At 44.0% G+C, this 25,697-nt stretch overlaps 1 protein-coding gene across 1 annotated transcript in view; it reads left to right on the forward strand.

The window, feature by feature from the left end:
- LOC115090769 (myosin-16-like) overlaps positions 1-25,697 on the forward strand; it is a 292,772-nt gene that overhangs the window by 253,038 nt on the left and 14,037 nt on the right. The window contains exons 17-20 of the mRNA XM_029600261.1: positions 2,680-2,805; positions 12,029-12,199; positions 18,460-18,660; positions 20,577-20,723. Of these exons, the coding sequence (XP_029456121.1) occupies positions 2,680-2,805; positions 12,029-12,199; positions 18,460-18,660; positions 20,577-20,723 (645 nt within the window). The remainder of the gene's footprint in view (positions 1-2,679; positions 2,806-12,028; positions 12,200-18,459; positions 18,661-20,576; positions 20,724-25,697) is intronic.

The following is a 25,697-nucleotide window of genomic DNA, read 5'->3' on the forward strand; positions in this document are numbered from 1 at the left end:
GATTTTAAGAGCAGAGCTAGGGAGGTATTGGCCAAGGACCAGACCATTGGACTGGGAATCAGAATAACTGCTAAGAAAACTTTTAGCTTAAGTGATGTCTTGAAGTTTGGACGGATATACGCCTGGACTGGCCCACAGAAACCAAACTGGTTTTATCTGTGGCTGTTAGGCATCTGACAACATTCAAAGGGCCTTAAATTTACTACATTTGGCAGATAGGGAGTAGGGACTCTTCTCTCCCTAGACCCAGAAAAGGCAATCGACCAGACTGAATAGAAATTTTTGTGGGTGGTGCTGGTAAAAAAATATTTTGCTCAGGGTTCTAAAACGTGATTCATGCTCTATGCAGGCATTTGGATGCTACGATAAAAATTGCTAGAATTATGTCCTCGATTTTCCCTCTAGCCAGGGGAACTAAGCAGGGGTGCTTGCTCTGCTCGTATTTGCTCTCGCTATATAGGTGTGACTGTGGTCATGCAAGATCATTTGGGCACTGCGGGACTTAAGACTGGTGCGATATAGAAGAGCATTGTGCTGTTTTGGGTACTGGCCAGGTTCTTATGGCCTGGATTGGCCACTGGGAGACAGGATGCTGGGCTTGATGGACCCTTGGTCTGACCCAGTATGACATGTTCTTATGTATGTGGACAACTCATTACTGTTTATTGGGAAACCTTCATCTTCACTCTCTATTTTGATGGATACTTGTAAGGTATTTTGGGAGTGTTGCGAGTATAAAATCATGTGCTTTTGTGGTCAGAGTCCCTGAAGCTGTTGAACGGAGACTTAGAGCAGAATTTCTCTTTTCAGGACTTGGGGGTTTGTTTACCCTGGGATCTTTCTCTGTTTTATTGTCTAAATTTCCCCTGCCTTCTCTCTCAGCTAAGGAAGATTGGACAGATGGCCACCATTTGCCGTCTTAAATGTGATTAAGATGAACGTTGCTCCCAGGATGTTATTTATTTTATTTATTTACTTTCATTATGTTGATTGATTCATCCCTGAAGCCTTGTTTTGCTGAATTAAACAGGGTTCTGTCAAAATTTATCTGAAACTGTAATCACCCCAGAGTCCCATTAGTCTGAAAAGACTGTAAAGAGAGAGAGGGTTCGGGGCTTACGCTTCGGATGCCAGCCACACGTTGCTTTAGCTCATCCATGTGAAGGTCTTGTTTAATTTTCTTGTCTCCCTCATGCCTTCAACTGATGGCCAGTAAGTATGGTGGATTTTGCATCACTGTTTGTATATGTTTAGTTAGTTTGTTGTATCAAAAATGATATGCATTGTTCTCCTTGGGGGGCTTTGTTTTTCTCTATGAAATAGCTTTGTTATATGCATGATACACAATAAAGACACAGAGGTCTATATTGAAACAGTTTGTCCGGCTAAGTTTGGGATTTGAAATTCCTGCCAAAATGCATGCTCCCAAGTTATCCAGCTAAATGACTAGACAGATGAAATTTATCAGATAACTTGGGGATGTTACAGGGGAGCTCACGGGAGAACCAAATGGATCCATATAACTTAGCTAGATAACACCGATATTCAGCGTTATCTAACTAATTTATCTGGATAAGTTTGGTCATGCCTCAAGACAGTCCTAAAGTTAGCTGGACAACACTTATTTTTTCAAGATAGCCAGATATATTCAGATATATGTTAGCCAGATAAATGTAATCAGATAACTTTGCCAGACTCCCTGCAGCTAAATATCAGGTTCACAGTTGAAAGATTGATTTCTAGGTTATTTAACTTCAAATCTTAACTCTGCCATTGACTTTCTGTGTTATCTTGGGTGGGCCCCTTTAGCTTTGTATATGTCACTATGTACAAAGATTACTATAATAATAATAATAATCTTTCTTGCTCCTCTGGCATTGCCTATGCACAATCATCACTCTCAGTTTCTAGCCCAGCGGTGTCTGCATTTATGTTTCCAATTTTATGTTCCACTGTACGATTAGATGAAAGGTGCTGCATAAATACAAATTGTTATTTTTATTAATAATACTGTGTAGCATAACCTGTAGTGCATGTCTTTGTTCATTGCTTTTTCAAACTGGGATGGTCCTCAAGAGCCACAAACAGATCTGATTGTCAGGATATCCTTAATGAGTATGCATGAGATAGATTTGCATATAACATAGCTGTGCATGCAAATCTATTTCATTAATCTCCCTGTTAAGCACTCACTCTCACTCACTGTCTCTCATTCTCCTCGCCCCAAAACTACGATCAACAGCAGCTCCTCTTTCAGGGCGGACAGATCTCCTACAACGTCTTCCCCTGCATGGCCCCACTGAATCTCCTCCTCTTTTCTTCTGTCATGGAGGCCTGTGCTCCCATGAATTTCTGCCTTGCTCAGGGGTGATGCATGTTCCTTCTCATTCTATGTACACGCACGAACAGCCCATCTTCATTCCAGTGGAGGTCCACGCTTTTCCTCCTTGCGTGCACAGCCCAACGAGTCTCTTCTTTCTGGCACAGGACCCAAACTCCTCCACTTTCTGGTTGAGTTAGCCTGACAGATCTCCTCCCGGCTGCGTGCCCAGTGACTTTTTCTTCCAGGGTCTGCTTTAGAATTCTGGAGTCTCGGTGCCAAATCTGTAGATTTCCCAGGTATGGTTATGATGTTATGGTACATATACACGTGAGTAACATTTCAGTCTTTGGCTGCAGGTGCAGGTGCTAACAGCTATGAAACGGAAACTAGAAGGAGACCTGCAGCGTGTAAGCACAGAGAACGAAGAGCTGCTGATTGAGCTCCGAGCAGCAGATGACAGAACCAAGAAAGCCCTGTCTGAGGTTGGTACAGAGACAGAGAATATGGAAATTTTCCAACTGCATACCCAAGGGCAATAACCAGATAGCCCTGCCTAAGATGGCTGGGGGGACAGAGGAGCTGGGTACTTCCTCAGCTGCATACCCAAGGGAAAGCACAGGACAGCTGTGTCTGAGATGGGTGCTGGAAAAGAGGGGCATCCCTCTGACTTCATATCACAGGGCTATGGAAGAACATCTCTGCCTGAGAGGGGTGAAAAGGCCAAAAGGGTGTAATCCCATGGTGCATTCAGCAGGGTAAATGAAAGACGGTCTTTTCTCTGAAAATAAGTAGTTTACCTGAGTTATACAAGTGAGTGATTTTTCTGAGCTTGGCGCAAAATGAACACAATCTTCCGAGTTCTCTGGAAAGGCTTTTGATGCTTATGTGTGATAGTTCTGCACTGCAGACGCCTTGCAGTGCACCTCAGTTCTTTTTGTTTGCTGAGATCATTGGATGTGTCTTCCTGTTTTGCAGCCCTGCAGAGCTTCTTAAGAAATTCTTACCTCTTGCTGTCTGCCAAAACCCTGCTATTTTTGCCCTAATTAGACTTTTTTTGAGTATGTATTTGTTGCAAGCGTGGGGGTGCGGTCACTTCCTGTAGAGGAATGTGAGCCCTTGGACCATGGTGCAGCTCAGGGAGGAACCCCAAGAAACACACCATGGGAGGTGAGAGTGTCCAAGCACAGGCTGGAGCTGAAACAAAGCTGGACTGGAACTGAAGTGTTGAACATCACAGGCACTGCATGCACAGGTGAGACCCAGCAACGCAATACTGGTCTCAAGAGTAACCCTCCAGCCACTCAGTAGCCCTTCCAGACCCACCGCTTGGGAACGATGAGTGCGTGAGGCCAGACTGAGGCTGAGGGCAGGAACATGATGAGACATGGAACTGAGGAAATTGGAAGACTCAGATGAAGACTCGAGTAACTTGGAAGACTCAGACGAGGATTTGAGGAACTTGGAAGACTCGGTCAAGTTTTCAGGATTCAGGCACTAGTACAGGGTGAGTACTGCACCACAGAGCACCCTACTCAGCTGCCCATGGCTGGTCGAGGACCACACCAGAAGCGAAGCAGACTCCAGATGAGGAGATGAAGACTTGAGCTGGAAACAAGACGAAGATTCAGGAGAGGTCTATACCGAGGCGTGCCCTACACAGCCACCTATGGGCTGGTCACGGACCACTCTGACAAGAAACAGGCTCTGGCTTGAGTCTAGGGCATGGATGGAAGCAGGAACAAGGAACTCCGAAGATCGGGAACAGGATTCAAGGATTCAAGACTCAGGATTCAAGACTCAGGATTCAGAACTCAGATTCAAGAACAGACCTCGGCACTAAAAGTAAGGGCCTTCCGGAGACTTGCGCTGCAGATGTGAAGACAGGCCTTGTGTCTTCACATGGGAACATTAGGACCAGGACTGGGAACATTAGGACCAGGACTGGAACACAGAAACTCGGAATGTGGAACATCAGGCATACCAGAGAGATGACGAAGGAGCTCCAATGAAGAACAGGAACATCCACGCAGACTAGGAACATCTAGGAACATCTAACACGGAGCACAGAACCATCTGGACAAGAACAGACCATGGAGGACCTTGTCAGATGAAGAGACCATGGACAAGCATGAAGATACGATGTGAAGGCCCCGAGGAGAGGAAGCAGGGCCCTTTTATAGGGCTAGTGAAGGAACAGGCTGATGATATCATCTGATGGGGGCCGCAGGGCTTTTCCTGCCGCTGGCCCTTTAAATACAGTACAGAGGCGTGCACCTAGAGGAGCCAGATAATGAAGGAAGTCGACGACGGCGGTAGTCCTGTCATGAAGATGAGGAAGCAATGGTGACAGCTCTCCTGCCGTGAGGAGGCAGCTTTCCGGCAGCAGCTCCATGCTGCGAAGAATGAAGACTGCGGCAGCCCTTCCTGCTGCTGACGACGGTGGTGGCTCCATGCCGCAAAGAGAAGCCATGGCGGCAGCTGCCACAAAAGAGGAGGAATGGTGGAATTGTGGTCAGGCACCAATCCGACAGGCATGGCAGGCAGTAGAAAGGTGAGAGAGGCTGCTTGCGGGTTGGACCCCTTGAGCGTCAACCATAGCAGGACCCCCCCCCCCCCAAATCCCCCCTCTTCAGCCTCTTCTCTTTGGTTGAAGACAAGAAGGTATATCTTCTATACCAGCTGGGGAACTTGGGGGTCCAACATAAGCTCTCAAGATGTTTGGAAGGAGCTGAAGTGATGAGGCGTTAAAATACACTGGAGACATGACGAAGACAAATATAATTAGACTTGACAAAAATGACCCAGCTGCAGAAGGTACTGAGGGAAGAGTAGCAACTTGGAGAATCATTTTAGTTTTAAGCTCTCACTTGATTGTAACTGAAGTATGGTGTATTAATGTTGATCCTAGTTGGATAGTTAGAGCACCATTGCTTGATCTTGTAGCTGGAAGTGTTGACATAAGTAAATCAGACTGCTAGCTGGGATTGGCGAAGTGAGCTCTGATGACTGAAAGGATGTAGATCAGAAGCAACACCTTAGAGAAAAATTCAATTCCAAGGCACTTAATTATGTGGAAGTGTGGAGCACAGTAAGGTTGATGTCTCCTATAGAAGTAGCGATGGAACTCCCAACAATACTGTTTGATCTAGTAGCTGGGAATGTTGTACCAGAATAGAGAAATAGCCAGCTGGTATAACTAGAGACAGGTGGTTCTTGAATAGGCTGAATGTCTGGAAACAGACTGAACTTGAGGAAATACTATTACATCCTTTGGCAGCAGATGGTGCATGAAATTGAATTGTAAACTGAATGGGCTCAAGGATTCCAACAGCAGGTTCTGGAGAGTAGGTTCATATCCAACAGAGTGACTTCTAAATGAAAACTTGGTAGACGATGGAACTTGATCTTATGTTAGAAGATGGTAAAATGATACAAGCACAGCCTTCGGATTGAACCAGCGGGAAGAAAATAGTAATCCGAACTCTTCTGGTGGAGAAGGTTGTCCAAGGAAGAGATGTCAGGATTAAATCTTACTTAAAGGTGTATAAGGCATAATGTTGGTTTCTACAAAGTAGGGTGGCTCCAACAAAGAGATAGCATTAGCAAGAAGTAAACTGCAGTCTATGAGGACAAGGAGTAGATCTTGATTTCATCGAGGCAACAATATGGGCTAAAATTGGATTTGCCTTGTTTCAAAGTACTATAGATCAAAGCTAGTTGTTCTCTTGATTGCTGTAGCGTAATTAGTCAACAAACTTGGCTTTAACTGAGGGTTATCCCACAAAAGGACTGGCAAGAACAGTCTTATACTTTAATTAGCATGGCTACCAGGCTGACAGAGGAGAATCTAGTGGTAAGTTGTTAGAGTACATGAAAGGCATGGCTACACCGCAAGCAACTCCATTTATACATTATACAAAGGAATTTCCAAAGCAATTTTGAAACAGAGAAATGTTTCTTCCCATCCAACAAGCTATCTGTGGAAATAGGATTGTCAGAAAACTTGGAGTAACTGGAGAACAGATTGAAGGCTCATAGCCAAGCTTCTTTATTCCCACAGCATAGATAATGTATGGATGATAAAATTCTTTTGGAGGACCATTCAACCTGCAGAGAGGTAGTTCCAAGGAAATTGAGGAAGTCCGCTTAAGGAGAGCAATGTTGGCAGTAGAAAATCCATTAGATGACCAAAGAATATAAACTGAATGGACGGAGGAACTGAGAAGAGGTCCCAGAATTCCAAGGAGGTTTCGGAGACGTAGGCCCAAGAACTCCAGAAGGACGAGAATACTGGAGGACATTAACTGAAGAGTGGTGATGACATTTGTCCTAGAAGATTAGAGATGACTTTCCACATCCAAAGTAGGACGCAATGGGAGATATTATCAGAAGTCCCCAGAAAGGGAAGTCGGAGCTCGAGAACTCATGATAGATTACAGTCCATAGGTCGAGTGATAAGTATGGAAAGTACACAGGAGCATGGATGATCTCTGGAAGCAGAGTGATGCAGGCAGGAACTGCAGGAAACCAGGTCTTGGGTGCAGGCACCTCCTGCCGGTCATGAAAGAACCCAACAAACCTGGAACAGCTGAGAAGTTAAGAAGTGGGTGCAGGTGCCTCCTGCAGGTCGAGGAAAAATAACCCCAGAGGAAAAAATCTGAAGACTGGCAAGGGTCAAAAATGAGTCCTTAAAGCTGAGGCCGTCGATGGATCAAAGTAGGCTCCAGGAACAATTGAAGAGCTTGAAAGACCTGGGTGTGGGTGCCTCCTGCAGGTCATGAAAAAATAAATCCAGGCACAATAACAGGTGCTCCAGAAAGGAGTGGATGATTGAAAACAAATGCAGGTGCCTCCTGCGGGTCGTAAACAATAAAAAATCGAGACACAAATTAAAAGATTTTGGCAAGATCAGAAGAAAAAATCCAAAAACTTGAAAAATTTCTTGACAAGGAACAAGGTATCAAGGAGTCCAGAGAAAAAACTTGAGCCCATCACAGGAACACACCCACCGAGCTCATGGCTCTCACATCCTATTGCAAGCGCTCGGGTGCGGTCGTTTGCTCTAGAGGGATCTGAACCCTTGGATGACAGTGTGGCTCAGGGAGGAGCCCCAAGACCCACACCATAGGAGGTGAGAGTGTTCAAGCACAGGCTGGAGCTGAAACAAGGCTGGACTAGAACCAAAGCATTGAACATCGCAGGCACTAGAACAAGGCAGGCTCAGATCCCCACTGGACCTGCACGCACAGGTGAGACCCCGCAATGCAATGCTGGTCTGACGAGTAACCCTCCGGCCACTCGGTAGCCCTTCCGGACCCTCCAGTTGGGAAAGATGAGTGCGTGAGGCCAGATGGAGGCTGAAGACAGGAACCTGATGAGAAATGTAACTGAGGAATTTGGAAAACTCAGATGAAGACTCGAGGACCTTGGAAGACTCAGACGAGGATTCAGGATTCAGGCACTAGTACAGGGTGAGTACTGCACTGCAATGTGCCCCACTCAGCCACCCATGGATGGTTGCGGACCACGCCGGAAGCGAAGCAGACCCCAGACGAGGAGATAAAGACTTGAGCGTTGGAGCACTGGATGGCTCTGGATGGCCGGCGCCATCTTTACTCATCAGCCCCTATTATACTATACTCTATAATAGGGGCTGATGAGTAAAGATGGCCGGCGCCATCTTTAAAGATGGCCCGGCCATCCAGTGCTCCTACCATGTGACAGGGGCCGGCCAATGGCCCAGATACCCTGTCACATGGTAAGGGCAAAGGGGCATCGGCACCATTTGTTTTTAGCGCAGCTGATGCCTGGGAATGGGAAATCGCTCCCCAAGGCCCCCCTGGACCACCAGGTAATTTTAAAAGGTTTTGAGGGGGTCGGGAGGGTGGGGGAGGCTAAGGGGGGTCGATATAAAGGGTCGGGTGGGCTTTTTTTTTAGCGGCGCGGGCCTCCCTAAAAAAAAAATCAGCGATGTGAATTGGAATCGGAAACGATTCCAATTCACATATCTTATCGATCAGATTTCCCCCCCCCCCCCCCCCCAGCCGAACCTGATCGTTAAGACGATCTGGCACACGATTCACATCTCTAGTATTCGTGGGGAGTTGCAATACGTTTCGCTTCCCCACGAATACAACGAATAGGGCCCTATACGTTGCGGATGAGAAATACTTTAGAAATGAATGCACACCCCTACAAAAGAATAAAGTGTTGAGAAAAATACCAAGGAGCTCAAAGAATGTCAGGATGATCTTGAGAACAGTCAGCAGAGGAACAACAACAGGGTCCTGGGGTTCCTAGAAGGAGACAGGGCCAAAGATATTGCTAAATTGCTTAATGATATCTTAAAGACCCATGTCCCTGGCTTCGCTGACAGGTCTATAACATTTGATAGAGCGCATAGAATTGGAAGCCCTCAGGTGGAAGGCCAAAGATATCCGAGAATTATTGTTGCTTAGGAACATTATTTTGAGGATAAGCAAGTGATTCTCAGAAATGTCCATGGAAAAGATGGATTGGACTTCAAAGATTATTGTTGGGCAGGAGAATTATAATGGAATATGCCAAAAGAGGCATATTTCTTTATTAATAATTAATGCAAGATCCATTTTTTAAAAATGGGCAGCTTTTGGAACAACCTAATAAGTTTTGCAACACTGAATCTTATCTGTTGACTCAGATAATGTATCCCAAATATGTCCAAGTAATTATACAGTTTTCTCTATACCTAGATAAGGAAAGTGAAGAGATGGTTTACTAATTTTGGCAAAAGAGGACCTATCCTTTGCTGTTAGGGGTCTGGATATTGCAGGGTCGTCAGAGTTTTTTTATTATTAATAAGGTGGTAGGATTTTGTCTCTTCTATTATCCTCCTGGTGTCCTTTATGCTAGCTGTTCTCTGGTCATCAAGTGTCTTTTGGAAATTAAACTTGACCTGAGCAATATTATTGTCTTGGTGACTTCAGTCTATAGATTAATGATTCCTCACCTTTTGCTACATGCAACAATTTTTTAACAGTATGAGCATCTCACTTAGACGTGGGCATGGGTATCTCAGGGCAGAGTAAAGAGATGTGCATGTAAATAGTTACCTGCCTAGGCACATGGCCAGGTCCAGTGCCACGTAACCTTACTTCTACTATTGAAAAAGAGTAAGTCTAAATAAAATCAAATTCAGGCATCGCAGAAGGGTTTGAGGAGTCTGGGTTAACTGGAGAGAGTGTAGGCTATTAAACCAGGGGGTCTTGAGGACCTAGCTCTACACTGGGTGAACTGGTGGATGAAATGGTGAAACTGGTCATGACGTGGACCCGTGCCATTTTTAAAATTCCCTGATTTATGCAGCCAAAACCCGATTTAAGTGGCTGGGCATATACACAAGCTTAAAATTGTGTGCACACCCAAGCTATTTAATAACATGCGTGCCTATGTACATGCAAATTATAAAATCCCGTGTCCCTGGGCGCACACCAACATACATGCAAGTGTGTGCGCCCACGCACCTGTTCAAAAGTTACCATCCTTGAATCTCACAAGAGTTTAGTCTGATTAGAAGCCAGCTGGCCACTTAATAGACTCCTCCTTTGACACTGGCATTGCATGGAGTCTTGCAGTCTGCTATTGTAACTGTTCTAAATCATAATGGTTGAATGACAGAAACAAAAAGAAAATTTTACAGCAATGGCAAATGGGAAAAAATCATAAATGAAAGTAGGGATACATAGTAGTAGTAGTATAATTAAAATTAAGACCTACAATTGATAAATTCTAAAAATGTAAATATAAAAATGCCGAAATTTGAGCGGCTTTTATCAAGATAAGTATTCATTTTTTTGTAGGACATTGATGTTCAAAGAGAGTTCATTGGATTAAAAAGTGGTTTTGATTTCAGATTTGCAAGAGTTTTTTAGAGGCTATTTTATCGGCAACAAAAAAAATGGTGGGATGGTAGCATTGATGATTAAAGTCATGGCGCAGTAACCAGGAGTGGTATTAGAGCCATATATAGTAGATATTTGAGTGTGTCAATTTAATAGAGTGAGATTGAACACATTTTCATTGTGGAGAATTTTTGTTAAAGGATGTGATAATAGCAGCTATCATAGCTGAGTTTAAAAAGGGTTTGGACAAATTCCTGAGGAAAAGTCCATAAAACTGTTATTAACCAGGTGATTCTGGGAAACCCACTGCTTGTTGCTGGGAGCGAACAAGAAATTGGATCTACATTTAGAGATGGGCCACTATTTGAGACAAGATGTTGTGCTTGATGGACCTGTGATCTGACCCAACATAAGAACTGCCATGTTGGGTCAGACCAAGGTCCATTGAGCCCAGCATCCTGTGTACAACATTGGTCAATCCAAGTAGAAATACCTGGCAGATCCCATAAAGTAGATCTAATTCCTGTTACTCACTGCCAAAGATAACAATAGTTCTCTTTAGTCTACCTGGCTAATAATGTGTTATGAACTTTTCCTCCAGGAACGTGTCCAAACTTCTTTAAATCTCACTATGCTAATCACCTTGATCATGTCCTCTGGCAAACAGATTCCACAGCTTGATTTTGCGCTGAGTGAAAAAGTATTTTTTATGATTTGTTTCGAATCTGCTGGTTGTTAGTTTTGTGTCCTCTTGTTTTAGTATTATTTGAAAGGGTAAATAACATCCTTTATTTACCCGTTCCACCCTGCTCATGATTTTATAAACTTCTATCATGTTCCCTCTCAGCTGTCTCTTTTCAAAGAAGAACAGCCCTAGCCTGCATAGTCTCTCAACAGAGGAGATCCATTCCATGCCCATATCATTTTTATTACCCTCCTCTGCACCTTTTCTAGTTCTGCTATGTCTTTCTTGAGATGGGGTGACCAGAACTGCATACAGTACTCAAGATACAATCACACCAAGGCTCAATATAGGCAATATGATATTTTCAATTTTATTTCCCAATACTTTTCAGATCATTCCTAACATTCTATTTGCTTTTTTGACCACCACCACGCACTGAGCTGAGGATTTCAACGTGTTGTCCACAAGGACTCTGAGATCCTTTTCTTGGGTAGTGACTCCTAATACAGAACCCAGCATCGTTTACCTATAGTTGGGATTATTTTTCCATATGTGCATCACTTTGCACTTTTCTCCATTAAATTTAATCTGCTATTCAATTGCCCAGTCTCCTAGTCTCACAAGGTCCTTCTGCAGTTCCTTGCAATCTGCTGCAAATTTGATGACCTCATTCATATTCCCTTTTCCATATCATTTATGAATATGTTAAACAGCACAGATCCCAGCATGGTACTTCTTTTGTTCTTTTATATGTACCATAGAAGGGAGAAGAAAGAGAAGAGATATGATAAGAGACATTTGGTTCTCAAATGTGTACATAAACAAAGCTTTTCCACTGATTGTAATGGTCTAGAAAAAAAGGCTTTAATATGAAGTTCTAATGAGGATATTCTCGAAAGTAACATCAGAAAGTATTCCTTCACAGAGAAGTGGTGGATACATGGAATAGCCTTCTGGAAAAAAATGGTGGAGGCAATAACTATGGCAAAGTTTAAGAAAAGTTGGGATAAACACAGTTGTTCTCTAGCCACAAAGAACTAAGGGAAAACCTGAGATTATCTAGAATATACAGGGTGCAGCAGGAAGTTTGGGGATCTTGCCTCAGAAGTATAATTCACAAATATTCTCACTATTCCACAGGCTTCCAGACTTTCAGAAGAGATACTTCATGCACAAGATCACACTCAGCATCTAGAGAATGTCAAAAGAGGCTTAGAAATGCAGATTAAGGAGCTCAACTTGAAGCTTGAAGAGGAAGAACAGATGTCACTTAAAGGTGGCAAAAAAATGATTCAGAAACTGGAAACAAGGGTGAGCCTGAATTATCTATGTGTGCAGATTGCCATTCATATGCACTGATCAACATTTGACATCTGCATATGCTAACTGCTATCCACAAATTTTGATCTCCATGTGCATGTGCTAATCACCATCCTTTTGTGCTATCTGATGTCTGTTGTATTGATCACTTTCCACCATCTGCATGTGTTGACCTTTGTACATGTGTGCTAACCATTGTTGCCATATGCCACTGTAAACTAGGTGGCTCCTCCTAGTCCGGAATACCATCTAGCTCTCAGCTACCATCTGGGATATATTTAACCATTGGTGAGCCTCTCACCCTCGGATCCTTTATCGAAAGGAGCACGCTGTTGAGTAGAACTAGATAAAGAGTCCTCCCCCCACCCCCAGTTATCAGGGCAGACTTCCTGAAAACAAACAAGATATATTTCCTAATAATAGACAGGACTTGACGTCACACCTTACTCCTTACAGCATTTCCAGTGATTACAGAGTTCCCTCCAGCTTGGCTTGGTCACTGTGCTAGAGCAGCGGTTCTCAACCGGTAGGTCGCAACACACCAGTGTGTCACCAAGCACATGCAGGTGTGTCGCCACATTTCCCGGTCCCCAACTGCCCCAGCTGCTTCCCCTGCCCCAGCGAAATAGGAACACATCCGATTCCTGGGTTTAAAATGCTGATAGCCCAGGAGGAACACGGCAGGAGAGCTGGAGTCAGCGGCACCAGCATGGTCTCTTCTTCCCACCCCCCATGGCCCGGAAGAGGAAGTGGTGTGCAGCGGCCATGTGCGCAGGAAGAAAAGACAATGCTAGTGTGTGCAGCATCGTCCTGAAGAGGAGAGGTATGGCCTGAAGAAGAGCAGCACAGCGCTGAGCAAAAGTGGAGCAACATCAGCCTCCATGGCTAATGGGACTCCTTTCTCGAGGCCACGAAGGCTGGAAATGGAGGAGGTTGATGCTGCCGCTAAGACAGGAATTGGAGGAGGCTGCTGCTCTTGCTAGTTTGGTGGGGGGGAGAGAGAGAGAGAGTGAGTGAGTGAGCAAGCATATGTGTTTGAGATCCTGTATGTGTGTGTGTATGAGAGAGAGAGAGACAGCATGTATGTGAGTGATTGAGAGTCTGTATGTGTAAGTATGTGATTGAAAACCAGTTTGTGTGAAAGTGTGTGTGTGTAATTGAGAGCCTGTGTGTGATTGAGATCCTTTATGTGTGAGAAAGATAGCATAAATGTAAGTGTAGGGTTGAGAAAACCTGTATGTGCAAGTGAGAGATATCATGTGTATGCATGATTAAGAGACTGTGTGTATAATAAGAGAGAGAGAGTATGTGTGTCTGTGTGTGACTAAGAGCCGGTGTAGGTGAGAGAGCATGTGAGTATGTGATTGAGAGCCTGTGTGAATGACAGTCTATGTGTTGAGAGAAAGAGAAAGCCTGTATATGTATACAAGACAAGTGTGAAAAGACAGACTGCATGTGTGTAAATGTGTGATTAAGAGTCTATATAAGTGAGAGAGAAAAAGCATATGTGTGTGTGATTGAGAGCCAGTGTGAGAGAGAGAGCTTGTGTGTGACAGAGAGAAGAGAAAGTTGTAAGCAAACCATCCCTCCTCCTGCGAATTCAAAATAATCTCAGGGCACATGGATATCAAATGTTCCCAGGTATGCAGAGCAAAGCATTTTTCTATCCTTATTTTTCATTATTGGGTCTTTTGTCTAGTATTTTGAAATATTTTATTAGAATCTAGAAATTTTTGACATGAGTTTTTAATTATTGGATATTCCATTCATCAGCAATTTTGAAATTTGTTCTTTTTGTTAGTATGGTTTTACTGCTATTGATTTTATATTTCTTGATTTGTTTTGAGGACTGGTCAAGTTTCTCTTTTTCCTTTGTTACACTGCATACAGAGACTCTGGCTTGTTGCGGTTGCGGTTTCCAGTTCAGTTTTTGTCTAAATGTTTCTAGTTATACTTTATGGTCTCTTTATTCTTTGTTAGGTGAGGATCTGCACATGTGACTGAGATGAGGTATTCTGCTGGCATGTAGTTTCTGTGTAGGGCTCTATAGGAGGTGTATTGGTGTCTTAAGGCCCGGTGTAATATTTTCAGTGTTGCCTTATCTTAGATAAGGTGGTTACTGTTTGAGTGCCAGAAATTGGTGTTCTGGTATGGGATGTTTTCTATTTATGCAATTTCTATTCAGGCAGAGTCCCTTGTGTCATTCTTAACAATAAAAATAATACTGGGCCTTTATTTTTTATTTCTGCTGTGAATTGTAATGAGCAGTGTGTCACACATGTGAGCGTGGTCTGTCAGTTGTGTCACAATGGGAAAAAGGTTGAGAACCACTGCACTAGAGAGTTTAGTATTTCATGGTCCTGCCCACTCTCTGACACATTATTATTATTGCCCCTCAAGTGCACTCAGGTACTGGTGAGGCTCCTTCTCTCCCTTCCCCCCCCCCCCCCAGCAAGGAGAAAAAACATGTGCGTCAGCAGGGTTCCCACTTCCCCAGCCAGTAAGATGGTCCCACGGCAGCAGGAGGAGGTAGGAACACTACTACAAGAGCAAAACCTGCATGCCGGAGGGATTCCCACCTACCCTGCCAGCAGGAAGAAATGGACCCACAGAGGCAGCGCTGTATAATGACGTACCACTGGGGTTCTTACCCCTCACCAACAAAGAAGACCTGTGTGCTGGAAGAGATGGACCTGCGGAAGAAGCGCATTGTGCTGATGTGTTCATGGGGTTCACACCTCTCACTGGTAAAAGGAAGACCCACTTGCCAGTGCAAATTTCCCCTCCCCCTCTGCCACCAGAAGGAGAAATAGTAGAAGCTGCTTGGTGAGTTTGCAGTAGAAATAAGGCAGGGAGGTAGAGGGCGTGAGTGAGAAGGAAGGAGGGAAGGCAGAAGAAAGGGGTAAAAGAGAGGGAAGAGAAAAGGAAGGAGGAGTGTGCAAGAGGGAAGGAAAAAGAAGGGAAAGGGGTGTGGGTAAATGGAGTAAGGGGGTTGCTTCCTTCCCCTCCGCAGCTGAAGAATGTAAGGCAAGAGAGAAGCCCCAGCCTGAGAGAGAGGGGAATTTTGTGTGTGTGTGTGTGTGTGTGTGTGTGAGAAAGAGAGAGAGGGGGGGGGGGAGAGGAGTATGAGAGAGGGAATGTGTGTGTGTGTGTGAAAGGTGTGAATGTGTGAGAGAGGGGGGAGCATTGTGTGTGTGTGTGAGGTGGGAGCACTTGTATGAATGTGTGTATGTGTGTGTAAGAGAGAGGGGAGAGCCTGTGTGTGTCTATGAGAGAGAGCAGAGAGAAGTCTGTACATCCCATCCCTCCCTCACAGAACCATGACAATTGGCAAGGTGACCGGAAACCAAAACTTCCCAGTTATGGAGCTTGGTGGATTTTTTTGTTATTCTTATTATTTTTAATGGAGTGCTATTTGATGTGTCTGCTGTTTTGAAATATTTTATGGCATTTGGGAAATTTTAAAAAGTCCTAATTTTTTATGTTTTTAATAATTGGATGTTCTATTTGTCAGCTATTTTGAAATATTTATTCTTTTTATTAGCATAGTTTATTATAATTGATGTTTTATATTTCTTTATTTTATTGTTTGATGTTTTACGAAGCATGGTGATGTTTCTGTTTTTCCACAGTTGCACTGCATAGTGCATCTGGCTTGTTGTGGTTTCCAGTTCAGTTTTTGCACATTTCTATGAATGCTTTTTGAATTCTTTATTCTGTATTTGGGGGTTGGTATGTGTTCTGCAAGTATGACCAAGGTGAGGTATTCTGTTGGCATGTAGTTTCTGTGTAGGGTTATATAGCAGCCTGTCTTGTTTTGCTTTCCTAATATGAAGTGCATTGGTGTTTTAGGGCCTGGTGTAATATTTGCAGTATTGCCTTTTCATAGGTAGGATTGGTATTGTTTGAGTGCTGGCAGTCAACTATTGTGTTATGGGAGGTTTACTATATTGTAATTAATTTTACTTTTGTCTCTGAGGGCCAAGCCCACCCAACACACATAAGAATAGACCTAATACCTTATGGGTTTCAAGTGTCTTTTTTGTAGGGTTTCAGCAGGGAAGTAAATGTAATATACATGTTGTTATGAGTGATATTTTTACCTCAGACTATACATTGAATGTCCTTTTTCATGTGAAATCTGTAAGAAATGTATTTCTTTTTAATTATGTATGGAGATGACCATGTAATACCCTTACACTGGCCCTGATTGGAAAAACAATAAAAATTAAACACTAAAAATAATCAGAATGAGGAGTGGGCAGCACATACGCTAGTACTGGCCCTCAGTGGGTTGTGAGTGATGGGGGGGGGGGGGGAAGGGGAAGGAGAAGAAGGGGTGTGGGAGAGAGAAGAAAGTCAAGGAAGGTAGGGTGAGAGGAGAAGAAAGGGAAGGCAGGTGAGTGAGAAGGGAGGGACGGAAAGAGGAATATGAGTGGGGAGGTAAGGGAAAAGGAAGGGGAGATGTGTTGGTGAGATGGAAAATGAAGTGAGAGGAAAAGAGGGGGAGTAGAGAGGAAACAAGACCCTATTGGAGAGAGGGCAAGAGTGAGAGACCCTCACCATTATTCCCACATCTCCAGGGGGCAGATTCTGGGGAAGAGGGGGAGGCAGCAGGATGGGGTCCCTGGAGTGTGGCAGAGTTGCCAGCTTCCTAGAAATATCATCACTGATGCTCTATCTTCCACAACTCGGGGAACCCTGCCTCCCCGCCCACTCCCACCTCCTTCCACAGCATTTCAGATCATCGAAAGGGCCAAACCTCAAGGGACATCTACTCATCAGAACTCCAAGAAGTGCCCTCCCCTGGCCCTTTCAGTGATTTGAAATACATCCTGCCATGGTTGGGGGGCAGGGGGTGGGGAGGGCGCCATCTCATTCCTTACCTCAGGCAGCAGATTGCCTTCAGCCGCCCCTGACTGTTAGCATGTCAGTCACCAGCTCCCAATCATTGAACATTAGTACATTCATCATTGATTAGCTTAGCATACTAATTATTAGCTAAGAAATTACTAGCAATGATCACTGACTCACTAATCACTAGCATCATTGTTGGTCTGAATTGCTAGTGTGTTGATCAATAGCAATTGCTTTCTAGGGCAATGATCATAAGTAGACAGATCACTATTGTTCTGGTCGTAGTACAGCACAATGATTGCTAGCCAACTGATCTGTACTCCAGAAGCCTGCAGCTCAATAAAATGCAAGTATCAATGATAATAAACCTGCTGGATGACTTAGGAGACAGACATCGGGCTAAAAAGCCTTTTGTTTCTGGATCACCGGTTGACATCTAATCCAGCTTCAAAGTGACTGAAAATTATTGCAAATGATGGGCTCGGTCCTGTTCCCAATGTACAGGTGTTCATGTCACAATGACCCCATAACTCAGCACTAGTTGGCAGTCTTAGTAGAGAGGCTATTGCACAGGCCTTGAATTACCATCTTACCAGAGGAGGTTTAAAACAGGTTAGCAGAACAATTAGTAGCGTTAACAAACAAGTTGTAGGTGATTCCTTTTTATTGTCTGTATCTAACTTTCAAGAGTTACACTCCCACTCTCCCAGCAACCATAATACTTTAGCTAAGAAATTTGGGAAAGTTTTAACCACTGCTGCCTTGGCTGTTCCTGTTCTATGAGGGGGGGGGGGGGGGGAGAATTGTGTGTGAGAGAGAAGGCAGAGCTGCTGTTGCCTGTATTGTACCAGTTCTGTGGTGGGCAGTCTGTGTGAGAGGAAAGCTTGTGCTGCTACTGCTGCTGCCCATAGGAATATAAGAAGTGCCTTGATAAGTCAGACCGATGAGCCCAGCATCCTCTCTCTGACAGTGACCCTGCTGTACTTGTTCTGTGCTGCAGCAGTGTGTGTGTGTGTGTGTGTGTGAGTGGGAGGGAGGGAAAGTGCATTGTTGCTGCCCATGTTGTTTCTGTTCTGTAGATAAACTGAAGATTTCAATTTCCAGTTGTGCCCATCTGGCACCTTTCATAAGCACTAAATTCTCTATTAAAAAGTAGGTAGGTAGATACATATATAAATTGTTGAAAATTAATGGTTAAGCCTGAGAACCTGGGGAGGCAACTGATTTCACTGATGCAGTAACAAAGCAAAACACAAGAAATAATAAAAACAATGGTATTATTACCTAGTGACCATCCTATAGCTCTGGAATTTACTGTGCACTTTCGCTGCTTGACGGCGAGAGAGGGAATTTATAAAGCTCATGGCTGCAATCCGAGTCTTTGCCATTTGCAGATAAGAGAGCTGGAAAGTGAACTGGACATAGAGCAGAAAAAGCATGCAGAGAGCATGAAGACAGCGCGCAAGACAGAGCGGCGTGTAAAGGAACTGGTGTTCCAGGCCGAGGAGGATCAGAAGAGTCAGCAGAGAATGCAGGAGCTGCTGGAGAGACTGCAGAACAAAATCAAGGCCTACAAGAGACAGATGGAAGAAGCGGTGAGCATGAAATCCCTGTCTTTCCAGGAAACTCTTGCAACCAGAAATGTTAAGGACAGAAAAAAATACTAAGCATAATACAATTTTTTGCTACATATAGATGTAACCCAAAACACTTTGAGGTTGATATTCAGTTGGCTGTTACTAAGTACAATCACCCAGACAACTTTGTCTGGTAATTTTATCTGGATATTCAGCAGCATTTATCCAGGTAAGATTGTCATCGAAAATATCCAGTAACTTTAGGACAGCGATTTGTCTGACTAGAGCTACCTGGGTAATTTTGTCCAAGAAGCAATGAGTATCAGCACTGCCTAATGTGAGACCACACCTCATGAATGCCCCCAGCACCACCTTTTTTTCACCACAGCATATTTTGTCTGGGCAATAATATGCCCAGATGAAATTTAGCCAGGGAGCAGGGGAAAAAAATTCAAATCTTGGGGGTCTGTCTAGCTAACTCCAAATGTTAGCCAGAAAAACCCTTTGAATATGGACCTCTTTGAAATTACTGTAGCAAAAACAATAAAACTATCCAAGATACATGAGGAACTGGGTGAAGAGAATTTGAACCACAGCAGGGTTGACCAAGAATTCAAGTGCTAGATTCAGCAGTAGTATAGGAAGTATATTTTCAGTAGAGGCCCTGATGTAATAATGAGGCACAGGGCTTCGTATATAAAGATGAGATTCATGAAGGAGATAGGATAGGAACAGAAGCAGTGAGGAGAGAAGAGAGGAAGTGTATGTGTGTGTGAGTGTGAGTGTATATTTATATTTATTTACACAGTCAGGTCCATATTCAGTTAGTCCAGAATCGGACAAGTTATCCGACTAAAGGTAGTCAGATAACTTGTCACAGATATAGTGGGACACGTCACTGAACATGCCCAGCTAAAGTCAATGGGGTATGTTTACTCAGATAACTTAGAACTTAACTTACTATATTAAATAGATAGCTAGTTAAACCAATCAAAAAAAATATTAAAAAACCTTGGCCTGCAGACCCCTCCCCCATCAAAAGATTAAAAATCATGTGAAGGCATTACACCCAATCCTGCTCCCCTCTCCAAAAGAATGAATTAAATAACATGAGCCATAACAGCCCAATGCACCCCTCCCCCGCCCATGACCTCATAATCAATTAAAATTTAAAGAATGGTTCCAGACCCCCTTCTAACCCCACCTAACTTCCCACCACACTGTCACTCCTACTCTCATCCTCCCATTCCACCTGAAACACCTCTGAACCCCTGAGACTGCACCAGGAGCTGGTAGTGTTTCTAGCACCCTCCCATCAGCATCCTGCGTTGCTCTAACAGCAGTGTATGCTACTAAAATTCTTGTCAAGTAAAAACTGATAGACTTATCCAGCAACTTTAGGACCTCTCTGTGGCACAACCAGACTTAGCCAGATAAGTTATCCGTCAATCTTAACTCTGCCCTGAAATGCCTCCAACTTATCCAGCTAACTTTTATCTGGCTAAACAGAATGATAAATTGTAGGTGTTCAAAGTGGCTGGAAATTTAAATCCTGCTGTTAGTCTGGTAAATCCAGAAATTAGCTGGATAAATCCTTTGAAAATTGACTCCCTAATACAGAAAATCTATGCTAAGTGCCTCACTTTTTTCACCACCCTAACGGCTCCCAGACACCCACTTTTTAGGCATCTAAATGTAAACACCTAATGAAAATAGACTGAGTCCTAGTCTAATGTTGGGCACCTATACCCTTTGAAAACTGAGCCCATCTGTCCCTTCATCAGATGTGACCTCAGGGACAGAGGAGGGAGCGCTATAAAAACAGGGCTTCAGTAATATTGCACTTCCTGTCATTCTGTGTCCTTCCTGAGAAACTCCTGTGGTATCCTCCTGGAGTGGAGGAGGTTTCATGCTCATATTCTTTTCTTCTCCAGGAGGAGCAAGCAAACACAAATCTGGTGAAGTACCGGAAGACAGTGAGTGAGCTGGATGATGCTGAGGAAAGAGCTGGCATCGCCGAGGCTGCACTCACTAAAATCCGCACAAAAAACCGGGCCAGCTTTGGTAAAGGTTATTCCTCGGTAAGTGACATCTCGTACCATGCACATGCAGATACTGCAGCAGGAAATAGCCAAGGGAGGGTCTGCAGTGCATACAGTAAGAACATAAGATGTGCCATAATGAGTCAGACCCAAGGTCCATCAAGCTCAGCATTCTGTCTGTGACAGTGGCTAATCTGATCAGTTCCCAAAGCAAGATCCATTCCTTGATGCTCACATCCAGGGATAAGTGGTGGCGTTCCCAAATCTACCTAGCTATGGACAGATTTTACAGTGAATGAAAGCAATATTTTCTCCGATTTATTTTCAATCTGCTAGCTGTTAGTTTAATGGAGTATCCCCTCGTAATAGTACATTTCCTATTCACCTGTTCCTTCTTCAGTTCTTCACAGGCCACTCGTGTCTTAACTACTTGGAATAATTTTGTGTCATCTGCAAATCTGATCACCTCATTCATTGTTCCCTTTTACAAATCATGCATGTAAATGTTAAACAGCATCGCTCCTTGTACCCCTGAGGCACTCCACTATTCACTTTCTCCCTTAGGAAAACAGACCATTTAGTCATAAGGTCATAACACTTGCCATACTGGGTCAAAGCAAAGGTCCATCAAGCCCAAATCCTGTTTCCAACAGTAGCCAAACCAGGTCACAAGTATATGGCAGGATCCCAAATGGTAGATAGATTCCAAGCTGCTTATCCCAGGGAAAAGCAGTGGAGTTCCCCAAGTCCACCTTAATAATTGGTTATGGACTTTCCTTCCTGGAACTTGTCCACACCTTTTTTAAACGCAGCTACACTAATAGTTCTACTCTCGGTTCCCTGCCTTTTAACCAGTTATCAATGCATAATAGAACATTGCCTCCTATTCCAGGATGTTTTAATATCCTGCGGAGTCTCTCAGGAGGGGCTTTGTCTATGTGTCATTGTCATTATTTCTGCTACAGACTAACATGGCTACTCCTCTGGAACTATAATGCTGTAAGCTTCCATAAAAATAAGTAACTTTTTAATAAGTTGGTATGTCATATTAGAATTTTACTTGCTGATTTGACTTTCCCTTGTAGGGCTCATGCTCAATCATCACTAGTTCACCAGAACCCATTCCTCCCCATTCCTGTCCCATTCTTCTTTCCCTTTCTGCTCCTCTGCCCAGAAAAGTAAAGCGGTGCTTCTTAAATTATGCCAGCTTACCCCTACTGCATGGATCTATTTTGGAACTACAGGGGGGGGCCATAGATCTCATAAGACCTGCCAGCATCACACGGTTAATACATTAGTAATTGAAACACATGACAGAGGAAAGTGGTGTATTTAGTAAGTGCCAGTTTTCCTCCTGCTGGCAGAACAGGGACAGTGTTCCAGCTGCCTGAAAGAGTCGGGTGGCAGAAGGATATGAATCAAGCTCCTAAGGGAAGTAGAACCAGGATCAAACTGTTCTGGTGATGGTGGGGGAACAGGGATGAGGCTGCTATGGTGGAGGGGATGCAACCAGAAATCAAACTGCCTGGAAGAGAGGGATCAGGAATAACTTGCCTGGAAGGGAGAAGATCAAGTGATCAAGCTGCCTTAGGGGGAGGAACTGGGGGAGTGATTCAGCTAGGAGATCAGGAGCAAGAAGGAGGAGCTGTTGGTTAGAAGCTTCTGAAAGGGGCAAAGAGCAGGGAGATGAGGAGGATAAAAAGACAGGGGCAGCCACTTTAAAAAGTTTAAAGGTGGTTCTGGAGACTCGGGGCGCTGAGAGAGAGACTCAGGGCATGGGACCCATGTGCCCATGCCTAATGACTCCAGTGGATTGAGAGAACATGAACTTAGGGGACCCTCAGGTTTGGTGGAGGGTTTGAGGAGGGAGAGTGGGGGGTGGTGAAGAGTGGAGACTTAGGGCTGAAAGGGATGGGGGACCCCCAGGTTTGGTGAATGGGGAGGGACTATAGGGACACCTAGATTAGGAGGAGGGGATGAGTGAAGATTGGGGGATGAAGGGGGACACCAAGAGTTTGATAGATGAGGAGGAAAGGAAAGTGGGGTTTTTAGGGATGGGGAGAAAAGACTCAGGGATTGGGGAAGTAAACAGCAGGGACTACTAAATTGGGGTGGGAGATGAGGGAGTAAAGGCTGTGGTTGTGGAGGAGCGAGTAGAGAATCAAATATGTGGACAGACTGGGTATTTGGATTGAGAGGGGAAAAAGCAGGGACTTGAGGATGGGTGGGGAGAAAAGGGATGGCAGTTGGGTGGGGACATGAGTGAAGGTGTAATTAAATGGGGTATTATGAGATGGGACTGTGGATGTAAAATGTTGGATAAGAGGAATCTGAAGGGTAGGGAAAGGTTGAAAAACGGTGTGAAAGACCTGCAGGGGAGGTGGTGAGTGACAGTGGAAAGGGATGGGAAGGTGGAAATGGGGCTAGGAGAGGAGATGACTGCATAGAAACAGAAGAAGGGGAAGAGAATGAGTGATAAGGTTGGGGGCTAATGAGAATATGAAATTGAGGCAGAGGAAAGTATTTGAAGGCTGGGGCTGATGGAAATGGGGGACCAGGGAATGGGTGAAAGAGGAGGAAATGGTCTGGGAAAGGAGTGAGAGATAGGGGAAAGAGGACTAAAAAGGAAGTGAGAGCCTGGAGATGGGTTGGGAAAGGGATGAGAGTGGGAATATTGAAGCATAAATGAGAGGTGAAAAGAGGAAGATTGAAGACTGATGAATTGTAGGAGGAGAGAGGACGGGTGAAATCTGGTTAGGAAATAGGAATGAATAAAGAGGCAGAAAGAGAAACCGAGAAAAGAGATCAAAAGGAAAGATCAATCTCAGCCAGATGTAAGAGTAATCGAAAAAGATGTTAGAGAGAAAAATATAAATGGACATCAAACAGTGGAGTTAGAAGAAGACAGACAGAGGAAATTAGACTGAGGCCAACATGATTAGAAAATTTAAATGTTTGTAACCTCCTTGGGATCACCTTCGAAGACTGCAGAAGGGGTTGTTTACCCTGCCACAGCTCTGGGAACAGTCAGGGCCCTCCAGGGATTGCCAGTGGGGATTAGATCAGTCTCTGGGGGGCCCAAGGGAATATTTACTGCACCAGAAAGAAGTTCAAGGTCCACACCAGATCTTGGTTCCAAATTAGAAAAGTGGTCCACCCCGCCTTGGTCCAGACTATGCTTGGGGTGGGGAATACCACATGGGAAATAATATAATAGGATTTATCTTCAAGTTTGTAGCCTGAATGGGGGATGAGACAGGGACCCGGTCACCCTGATACCAAAATTCTGTGCCCTTCTCAGACAACCTCTCACTTGTGGTACCACAGACCAGATAAAATCATCACACAAGAATAAAAAAAATAATTAACCCTTTTACTAGTATTGTATAAGTAGCCCCTCATGAGAGACTCCTCAGGAAATGAAAACATCATGGGATAGGAGGCAGTGTTCTATTGTAGATTGATAATTGGTTAAAAGACAAGGAACTGAGAGTAGGATTATTAGTGTAGCTGCATTTAAATCCAACCTGAACATTAAATGGGAAAAGAACAGTAGTGAAGTATAATATAAACTTGCAGTTTTCATATTTTAAATCAAGCAATGCTAAAATAACACTGGGTATGGCCTGTTAGCCAGAGCAACCGATATATTCATATAGATAGTAAAATTTGTCACTATCCCTGAGGAATCAAAAAGGGGGAAGGGAGAAGCAGATCCACCCCAATGTCACCAGTGAGACCCTGTCCCAAACACAAAATTGTGTGAGAAAAAAAGATCAAGAAAATGAAGAAGTTTCTCTTGATGGTGGAGCTGGCTAGATGACAAACCAAACAGATGAGCACTGCAGTGTGTGAAAGGTCTCTCTCTCTCTTGGGAACCTCCACAAATGGTTTACTTGGTACTAAACAGAAAGCTGGCCTGGTTTCAGTCTCTTACAGAAAGACCACGGTCCACCAGTTTCTCTTTCCCAGCCCTGTCTCATGTGGATGTACCTGCCAGCAAAGTTTATGCTTGACTTTGGCTGAAAGTCTAAAACAAATAAGATGAGATACTGAATTTGTGACAAAAGGCAAGGAAATAAACCTTCTCCCTCCTCTGCTAAGATACTGTCTGTATAAAGTTTAGATTACTTAACTCAGTCTCTTAGGAGGGTGATCTAGCCATGTGCTCCTGAGTCTGGTTGTCTCTGGAAAGGAAATCTCAGTCTCTCAGCTCCTGGCTCCTTTGTCCTTGTTGGGATTTTACATGTATCTCAGTTATGAAGCAAGAATAGCTGTCTGTCTCTCTATTTTCTCAGAGCGCAGATCCTGTCTCTCCCTCTTGATAATTAGCTCTTCAGGAGAAGAACTGATTGCAGGGCTGCCAGATACATTCCTCTCTTCCTGGCTCTTGGCTCCAACTCCTGGCCGTCCTTGCTCTTCACACAGAGATAGACCAGGAAAATTGTACCTTTTCTATCTTAAATGGTCTCAAAGCATTCCTTTGGTTCCCTCCTCTGCTGGCTATGTAGTACTGTTCTCTGGACAAACTCAACAGTATAGCTCAATTCTCAACTTGTTAACACTGAGCGCTGAATGCTGGTTCTTGCAGAACCTTTTTGTTATTCACAGGAGAACACCAGGGGTTTTGACAAATTTTTATATTCCTTCAGCTTGACTGCGGCAGCTTGCAGTCTTTGCAGGGTTGAAAACCACTTTTTGACAGGTCCAAAACCATCCAGATCCAGCTCGGTCCCCATTGTAATCTCCAACACATGATAAGCTCATGGGGACAGAAGATAGTTTATAATAGCTTGTTACAGAAAATTTGATTGAAAGCTAAAAAATGAAGCGATTCTTCACAGGAGAAATCTTCACTTGAATCACAGGATACAGTCCAAAAAGATCAGCAGAAACCTTCTTCAAATAACTTTCTTTGAGGAAGAAATCACCCAAAATCCCACTTAGCCCCAAGGACTCTGGGGCAGCCTGGGTCAACTTCTTTCCCAGCAAGGACCCTATCCCTTTGACTTC

Source organism: Rhinatrema bivittatum, chromosome 4 (genome assembly GCF_901001135.1).
Source record: "Rhinatrema bivittatum chromosome 4, aRhiBiv1.1, whole genome shotgun sequence".
NCBI lineage: Eukaryota > Metazoa > Chordata > Amphibia > Gymnophiona > Rhinatrematidae > Rhinatrema > Rhinatrema bivittatum.